Source organism: Tiliqua scincoides, chromosome 2, assembly GCF_035046505.1.
Source record: "Tiliqua scincoides isolate rTilSci1 chromosome 2, rTilSci1.hap2, whole genome shotgun sequence".
In the NCBI taxonomy this organism is placed as follows: Eukaryota; Metazoa; Chordata; class Lepidosauria; order Squamata; family Scincidae; genus Tiliqua; species Tiliqua scincoides.
The window spans coordinates 262,021,954-262,031,328 of NC_089822.1; the positions used below are offsets into that span (position 1 = coordinate 262,021,954).

A 9,375-nucleotide genomic window follows, 5' to 3' on the forward strand; every position below is an offset into this window, starting at 1 on the left:
TTCTCAAAGATTCTGGCCAATCAGAACCCAAAGTTCTCACAAAGCACAAGATGCTGTCTGAGAGTAACTTTCTCTCCCTTGAGTAACTCAAACCTGAAACAAGTGTTTAGTTAGCAAGCCTATCCATTTAGTCTTGAAGTTCTGACAGCCTAGATCAGCAGTTCTCAAACCTTTCAGAACTCATCAGTCTTCAGCTTTTCATTCCGACTTCAGCTCTTGCCACAATCATGGCATGTATGAGGTTTCATAACTGTGCAAGCTCTCTTATGAGGTCTGAGCTACCACTCTGATTTAAGCTATTTGCACACTCCTGGCACATACAGGATTTCTGCATTCTAATGTCTTTAGCCCAACTGACATGTACAGTGTTTCTCCCCATGTTACCCCACTATGTGAGTTTTATGATGGGCTGTAAGTTGACTCCCAAGATGAAAGCTCTTTCCGCATTCATGGCATGTATAGGGTTTCTCCCCTGTGTGAGTTCTTTGATGTCTCAAAAGTACACCACGCTGGCTGAAGCTCTTTCCACACTCCAGACAAGTATAAGGTTTCTCCCCAGTGTGGGTTCTCTGATGCAGTGTAACGCTCGTATTGTAACTGAAGCTCTTTCCACATTCCTGGCATGAATAGGGTTTCTCCCCTGAGTGTGTTCTCTGATGGATCTTAAGTTTACCATTCTCTCTGAAGCTCTTTCCACACTCCTGGCATGTATAGGGTTTCTCCCCTGTGTGGGTTCTCTGATGGGTTATAAGGCTGCTGCTGTAACTGAAGCTCTTTCCACACTCCTGGCATGCATAGGTTCTCTCCCCTGAGTGGGTTCTCTGATGGTTTAAAAGGCTGCTGCTGTAACTGAAGCTCTTTCCACACTCCAGGCACATATAGGGTTTCTCCCCTGAGTGGGTTCTCTGATGGATCTTAAGTTTACCATTCTCACTGAAGCTCTTTCCACACTCCAGACATGTATAAGGTTTCTCCCTTGTGTGGGTTCTCTGATGCAGTGTAATGCTCGTATTGCAACTGAAACTCTTTCCGCACTCCTGACATGTATAAGGTTTCTGCCCGGTGTGGATTCTGTGATGTCTCCCAAGAACACCACTCTGACTGAAGCTCTTTCCACACTCCAGGCACTTATAGGGTTTCTCCCCTGAGTGGGTTCTCTGATGGGCTATAAGGTTGCTGCTGCAACTGAAGCTCTTTCCACACTCCTGGCATGTATAGGGTTTCTCCCCTGAGTGGGTTCTCTGATGGGTAGTAAGGCTGCTGCAGCAACTGAAGCTCTTTCCACACTCCTGGCATGTATAGGGTTTCTCCCCTGTGTGGGTTCTCTGATGGGTAGCAAGTCTGCTGCTGCAACTGAAGCTCATTCCACAATCTTCGCATATATATGGCTTCTCACCTGTGTGGGTTCTCTGATGGAGCTTAAGTTCACTAATCTCAGAGAAACCCTTTCCACACTCCTGGCATGTATAGGGTTTCTTACCTGTGTGAATTTTCTGATGTCTCCAAAGATCACCATTCCGACTGAAGCTCTTTCCACACTCCAGGCACATATAGGGTTTCTCCCCTGAGTGGGCTCTCTGATGGGTTATAAGGTTGCCATTGGAACGGAAGCTCTTTCCACAATCATGGCATGTATAGGGTTTCTCACCGGTGTGGATTCTGTGATGTCTCCTAAGATTACCACTCTTACTGAAGCTCTTTCCACACTCATGGCATGTATACGGTTTCTTACCGGAGTGAATTTTCTGATGGTCCTTAAGAGCACCAGTCTGGCTGAAGCTCCTTCCACATTCTAGGCACTTATAGGGCTTCTCCCCTGTGTGGGTTCTCTGATGGGTAGCAAGGCTGCTGCTGCAACTGAAGCTCTTTACACACTCCTGGCATGTATAGGGTTTTTCCCCTGTGTGGGTTCTCTGATGGGTAGCAAGGCTGCTGCTGCAACTGAAGCTCTTTCCACAGTCTTCGCATGTATAAGGCTTCTCACCTGTGTGAGTTCTCCTATGATTTGTAAGTCCATTTATCTGAGAGAAACTCTTTCCACACTGCTGGCATGTATAGGGTTTCTCCCCTAAGTGGGTTCTCTGATGCTTTCTAAGGCTGCTACTGTCACTGAAGCTCTTTCCACATTCCTGGCATGAATAGGGTTTCTCCCCAGTGTGAGTTCTCTGATGACTTCTAAGTATTTCAATTCGACTGAAGCTCTTTCCACACTCATGACATGTATACGGTTTCTCACCGGAGTGAATTTTCTGATGGTTCTTAAGAGCACCAGTCTGGCTGAAGCTCCTTCCACATTCTAGGCACTTATAGGGTTTTTCCCCTGTGTGGGTTCTCTGATGGGTAGTAAGGCTGCTGCAGCAACTGAAGCTCTTTCCACACTCCTGGCATGCATAGGTTCTCTCCCCTGAGTGGGTTCTCTGATGGTTTAAAAGGCTGCTGCTGTAACTGAAGTTCTTTCCACACTCCAGGCACATATAGAGTTTCTCCCCTGAGTGGGTTCGCTGATGGATCTTAAGTTGACCATTCTGTCTGAAGCTCTTTCCACACTCCAGGCATGTATAAGGTTTCTCCCCTGTGTGGGTTCTCTGATGCTTTCTAAGGCTGCCACTGTCACTGAAGCTCTTTCCACACTCCTGGCATGAATAAGGTTTCTCCCCTGAGTGGGTTCTCTGATGGGTTATAAGGTTGCTACTGTTACTGAAGCTCTTTCCACACTCCTGGCATGTGTAGGGTTTCTCCCCTGAGTGGGTTCTCTGATGGATCTTAAGTTTACCATTCTCTCTGAAGCTCTTTCCACACTCCTGGCATGTATAGGGTTTCTCCCCTGAGTGGGTTCTCTGATGGGTTAAAAGGCTGCTGCTGTAACTGAAGCTCTTTCCACACTCAGAGCATTTATAGGGTTTCTCTTCTGTGTGGATGCTTTCCTTTGAAATCTGCTGCCTCTTTCTTCCAGTCTGGTTCAAAATTGATGCTTCTGTAATTTTGAAGAGAAATTCAATGCAAGGTCAAAGGAAGAAACTGCAGCTAGCGGAGGAAGTCAGAAAACAATGTTTTCTGAGAAAAACTGGAGCCAGTGGTGTTGCTAGGAGAGTGTGGGCCGCACCAGGTGACATGCAGAGGGGGTGACACAACTACTGACCAAAATATTTAAAATCTTGGTATTTTTGAATAATACCATCACGTTTTATATCACGATGTGTAATTTCATGAAGAATGCAATGAAACAAACCACACTGCAGTGTCTCCATTCCTTCAAATGTTATAGCAAAAAACAAACACAAAACAAAAAACCAGTGGTGTTGGGGCAATAGTCAATCACCACACCCACAAATGGGGAATTGCCCCACTAACTGCACTGGAGGAAGTCCATCACGGGGGTGATGTGCTGGCTTTCCACACTGAGCGAAGCAAACCCTAGTGACACCACTGGCTGGAGCCCAGAATACCCACACAACCTTTTACTACACGTGGCTTCATTAATATTGCATGTTGTTCTTCCAGAGGAAGGGCAGTCCCATCCATGAAAGGACGACTCCCTGTTCCCAAATGGTCTCAACTCCGGAACGAAAGAACCCCTGCTCTGTCTTGATTCAGTTTCAGTTAGTTACCACACACTTAGTCCATCACTATCTCCTCCACGTCCCAGTACAGATTCTTACTGGGTGTGCTTTTCAGATACACATGTGGATGTGCCCATGAGATGAGATGAGATGAGCATGAGATGGGAAGTGAGGGAAAAAGTGCAACAAACACACTTTTGTTGTGGATATCATGTTACAAGGGCAGGAAGGGGTATGAAAATTAAAAAAAAAAACAATCCCACATTCCTTAGACATTCTCATGGCTATGTTTAAACACAAGGGGGAAGTGTCCTCCACGACATGCCCACCTCCTCCAATGGGCAGGAAAAGGCTCAGATTCCCAGAAGAGCCCTCCAGCCACTTAATTGCACAATGCCTGCAACTTAGGGCTACCCTCCTTCTCACAAAGCCCAACATCTCTGCTGGGCTGGAAGGGGAGAGTGTGTGGCCATCAGGCATGGCAGCAGTCGTTCCCAGGGCTTGCACTAAGCCAGCTGTCCCCCGTGGCAACATCCAGTGGAGGAAAGATTCTGACATGGAGCATCTATCAATTAAGGGTGAAGTGACCCTTCTTACCTACAGAGGTCATGTTCTCAGAATTGTCCATTATGACTGCTTCAAAATGGTCTTCAGCGTTGATCTAACAGAACCCACTCTGTGCTGCTGAAATGCAAAGACCACTGCCAAAGTGATGGGGTCCTGAAAGAAGAAAGAGAGATTCCCTGTGATCAGGTCAACCCAGGGCACGCCTGCAATCCCAAAAGAGATGGACCAGCAAGTGAGGAGAAGCTGTGCGCTTCCGGCAGGTGCAGTGAGGTGTGTGAGAAAGAGGTGGGGAATCTGGACAGCCTCTTTTCTTCTGCACCAGTCAGTCCTTCCAAGAGGAAACACGCTTGTGATGTACCCTTTTGCCTATTAGTCCTTATTTGTGTGCACCTGTAACTCCAGTAAGTTCCAAGCTGGTTCAGAAAGAGAAGGAGCTGCTGGGACATGTTCCTGGAGCAGACTTTGTCCTTCCTCTGAAAGGGCATTACCAACCAGCCATGTGGTCTCGTGAATTCAAGTCATTTCACATACCTAGAGTAGTGATGTCCCCTTGACAATTGGCAGGGGCCTACTGATGGAGCAGCCAAACTGCCTGTCTAGCTCAGGGGTGCCCAAAACCCGGCACTGGGGCCACTTGCGGCCCTCGAGGCCTCACAATGCGGCCCTCAGGGAGCCCCCAGTCTAAAATGAGCCTCTGGTCCTCTGGAGATTTCTTGGAGCCCACACTGGCCCGATGCAACTGCTCTCAGCATGAGGGCGACTGTTTGACCTCTCGCGTGAGCTGTGGGATGAGGGCTCCCTCCACTGCTTGTTGTTTCACATCTGTGATGCAGCAGTGGCAGCAAGAAAAGGCTGGCCTTGCTTTGTGCAAGGCCTTTTATAGGCCTTGAGCTATTGCAAGATCTTCATTCATTCATATAAGTTCATCTTTAATATATTCATTTATGTAAACCTATGTAAATTTATTCAAATTTTAAATGTAAATTAATTCTTTTTTTCCCCAGCCCCTGACACAGTGGCAGAGAGATGATGTGGCCCCCCTGCCAAAAACTTTGGACACCCCTGGAAAGGGGTGGGATGGCCTGGTGGGCTCCACTCTACCAATCTGGTAATTCTGTGACAGGTTACTTAAGTTCAACCACAGGGATGCTTGTGTGTTTTTCATCCAGGTCATCCTGATACATAGACTAGTGTAGGTTTGCAGAAGGCGCACTCAGGATTCCTGGGAGAATGTATGTAGCTAGCAAAAGGGTTGGCATTTCTAAGATAAAAACATTCATGAACATTGCTCTTTTTTCAACCAAGTCACTGCTTTCCCTGGGGGTTTGTGTGCTTGGCTGGAGTAGCTCTATCTCCCTCAATCAGCCAGATTACTCTCAGTACTTTCCATGACAAATCCTGCATCAGAGAAAGAAACTCCAAAATGAGGGAAGCCTTTGCAAGGGAAGTACTGCCTAGTGGTCAGTGCGCATGCACCACTTCCTGCTTTCCTTTTACCACACCAGCAGCTGCATGTGGTAGTTCTATCTCTGGCCAGCATCCCAGGCTGAAACAGGCAGAGGACAGCTGTCTGGGAATGAATCCCCCCCCCCCAAGAGAGTCCTGAAACAGGGATGTTCTTATTAAAAAAATCACACCCACAGTAGCATGCACAGGCTGAAGTGACATGCCAATCACCTGAATCTCCTGTGAACATGCACCATATTATTATTATTATGTCCCAGCACAATTTAGGCTGCAGAGAAGCATTAGAACAGCCCCACTGGATCAAGCCATAGGCACATCTAGTCCAGCTTCCTGTATCTCACAGCGGCCCACCAACTGCCCCAGGGAACGCACAATGCAACAAGAGACCTGCATCCTGGTGCCCTCCCTTGCATCTGACATAGCCCGCTTCTAAAATCAGGAGGTTGCACATACACAGCATGGCTTGTAACCCGTGATAGATTTTTCCTCCAGAAATTTGTCCAATCTCCTTTGAAATGCATCCAGACCTGATGGCATCACTACATCCTGTGGCAAAGAGTTCCACAGATTAACAACATGCTGAGTAAAAAAATAAAGAAATCACTGCCAAACCTTCAGTCACTTTTGTTTGGCCCTAAGGAGCAGGCTCAAAAGGGAAGTAGTTTGGAGCAAAGTTTGGACCGAGGACAAGTCCTGGAGGTTTGGACTTTGTGTGAGCTCAAGACTGCCACTGATCAGCAACTGAATACTAGAAGTGGGTCTAAAGAAGGTCCCTCTTAAGCATGCGCAAAGTCCCTTCTTTCCCTTCACAGTTTGTTCAGTACTAAGCTCCAACACATCGGAAATTGGGAACAGGGTTCTCAGCTGAGGGGGAATGTGATGCCTTTGAATCCCCAAGGACAGCGTGAGGTTTGTTCCCGACGTGCAAGTATCCAAACACTCCCAGGGAAGGTGTAACAGAGAACAGCCCTTTATTGCTGGGACCAAAGAAAGGCACAAGGAGGAGGTTTCCTCAGATCATGTGCAGAGTGTAAACTGGACCCAGTTAGCTCTTATACAGGTTTTAGCCTCCAGGTGTGGCTAGCAAAGCAAAGGAGACCAAAGTCCAGTAACTCTCCACATTCACTGCCCAGTCCCCCTCCCACTGGTCTACCCCTCCACCCTTTGCCATAGTGAGCTGGACTGTACAGGAGAGACAAAGGAAACCACAGGCACTTTCTTGCAGGTTGCACTTGCCTGAGGTCCTGTTTGTGCAGACTAGCTTCAGAGGCCCCTGATCTCTAGGGAAAAGGCACTGAGTGAGGGGTGGCTGGCAGCTTCCAGCTAAGAACATCTTTGAGACCAAATGCAGGGACAGTGAGCTGATGTCAAGATGGCATGACTTTGGCTATAAAAAAACCTTAGCACAGGCATCAAATGAGATGCCCAGTCGCTCTCTGTCTCTCTCTCCTGTGTGATAAGGGGGGGGGGGGATTGTGGTATACAAACACTGTATTTGACAACTTGATTGTTCATGACTTGAACATCCCCTGACTGATTAAAACAAATTCAAGGAAAAATGGGTGAGATGCTGAACACTAGATCAGTCCAATTCAAGCCACTCAATCCTACAAATGCAAGTGGATTTCTCCACTGGTTGGGGGAATGAGAACAAAAACTGGTTACTGTATGCATCCTTTGAACCTAAATCCTGCAGTGAAACCAGAATTCTTTTCTCATCCTTCCCTTGCCTGGTCCGCTACACTCGCCCAGAACAGTAGGGAAAGTGACACCTTCTAACCCCCCTCCCAGAGCAACTACCAGTCGTATCCCAGCCCTAGGTGGTGGGGGCAGAGGCAAAGGACGCTGACAGACTTGAATGACAGTGTCAAAGAATTTTGGGCGCTTCTGCTGTTCTCTCTTCCTTCCTGTGTGTCCGAATCCGCCTCACATTAAAAAAGGGGGCCATAACTCTAGATCACACCCTTCGCCACTGCCCCTCTCCCCAAGCAGTGTGGGACAGAAAGTGCAAGACAAACCCATAGATCTGTCCCTTTAAACACTCCCCCCGCCCAATCTGCACACTCTTACCTTCCTTCTTGATATTCTCCACTCCCACCCCTGCAGGCCAGTCTCTCTCAATGTTGGTTCTTGTTGCCCACCAGCAAGAAGCAGCCAGCTGGTCAGACTCTCTTACTCTTGTTGCAACCAGAGATCAGCAGTCCAAGTTGCACAAGCTCAGAGGGAACAGGAAATGGTTTCAAAAGATCACATGCCTCTTTCATCCAATCAGACTGGAAGGATCTCTTAAGGGATTGTTAGAGGTTTGCAGGAGCTCCCAAGAGGAGGTGCAAAAGAGAGCGACTAAGATGATTACGGGGCTGGGGCACCTTCCTTATGAGGAAAGGCTACGGCTTGGGTCTCTTCAGCCTAGAAAAGAGACGTCTGAGGGGGGACATGATTGAGACATACAAAATTATGCAGGGGATGGACAGAGTGGATAGGGAGATGCTCTTTACACTCTCACATAACACCAGAACCAGGGGACATCCACTAAAATTGAGTGTTGGGTAGGTTAGGACAGACAAAAGAAAATATTTCTTTACTCAGCGTGTGGTCGGTCTGTGGAACTCCTTGCCACAGGATGTGGTGCTGGCGTCTAGCTTAGACGCCTTCAAAAGGGGATTGGACGAGTTTCTGGAGAAAAAATCCATTACGGGTTACAAGCCATGATGTGCATGTACAACCTCCTGATTTTAGAAATGGGCTATGTCAGAAGGCCAGATGCAAGGGAGGGCACCAGGATGCAGGTCTCTTGTTGTGTTGTGCGTTCCCTGGGGCAGTTGGTGGGCCATTGTGAGATACAGGAAGCTGGACTAGATGGGCCTATGGCTTGATCCAGTGGGGCTGTTCTTATGTTCTTATGTGCTACTCCTGCAAATATGCACCCACTCCCCTTCCAATACAGTAGGAGCCCCATCATCTCTTGCCACAATTTCCTCTTGCTCCTTGCTTAACAGGTCTGTTAGGAAAGCGGGTGGGTGGGCAGGCTGGAGCTGGAGGGGTTCTAGTATGCCCGTGGTTGTGCCCCCAGCATCATGGCAGGTAGTGAGTTCAGGTGAGACAGGAAAACATAAGATCTCAAGAACTTCTTTGACTCCCTCTTTGATTCCTGTACCCCTTTCTGATTCTGGGCTCTGGGTACGAATTACCCCCCTTACCTAGGTTCTGTCTCCCAGCACCTCACTGGCAGCCCACAGTGTGGCAAGCAGTGCCCCTTGGGCTGGAGGGGCTGACCAAGTCTGGAAGGGAAAGTCATCTGAGAGGGTGGTGGGTGCCCAAGCCTCAAAACTGGGACAGGACACGCTGGGAGTGTGTGTGTGTGGGAGAACAAGCATGATGTCATACCTCTGGCCCAAAGGGCAGCACCAGTTGGTAGACATGGGTGGGTCTGTCCAGTGCCGCTGAGATCAAATAGGCAAGACACTAAAAGGTGGAAAAGTCTTTATTTCAGCACAGCAGGCTTGTGCAGCTTCTGGGAGACACAGCTCCAATCCAGAAGCACCCTTTCAGTGGGGTGCGACACTTTTATACATTTCAGCCACAGTTCAAACCAAGAGTTTCCAAAAGGGGGAAGTCCTTTGGGTACTTTTCCACTTGGTCTCTCTCATCTTCTTCCCCCTCCCTGTTCTTCTGTCCTCCTCACACGCTCGTCCCCTCCCCACTCTCTGGGGGCGATAGATTTGGGTCATCCTGACCAGTCTGAAAATGCTTATTTGTCTAATTTCAACATGCTTACTGG

The 9,375-nt window shown here is 48.2% G+C and overlaps 1 protein-coding gene across 1 annotated transcript in view; it reads right to left on the reverse strand.

The window, feature by feature from the left end:
• The window catches only part of LOC136640314 (zinc finger protein 850-like), a 152,965-nt gene extending 148,748 nt beyond the window's left edge, over positions 1-4,217 (reverse strand). Inside the window, exons 1-2 of the mRNA XM_066615349.1 lie at positions 4,158-4,217; positions 483-2,974 (exon numbers count right to left, since the gene is read on the reverse strand). Coding sequence (XP_066471446.1) covers positions 483-2,974; positions 4,158-4,188 — 2,523 coding nt within the window. The 5' untranslated portion in view covers positions 4,189-4,217. The remainder of the gene's footprint in view (positions 1-482; positions 2,975-4,157) is intronic.
• Positions 4,218-9,375: the final 5,158 nt, after the last annotated feature.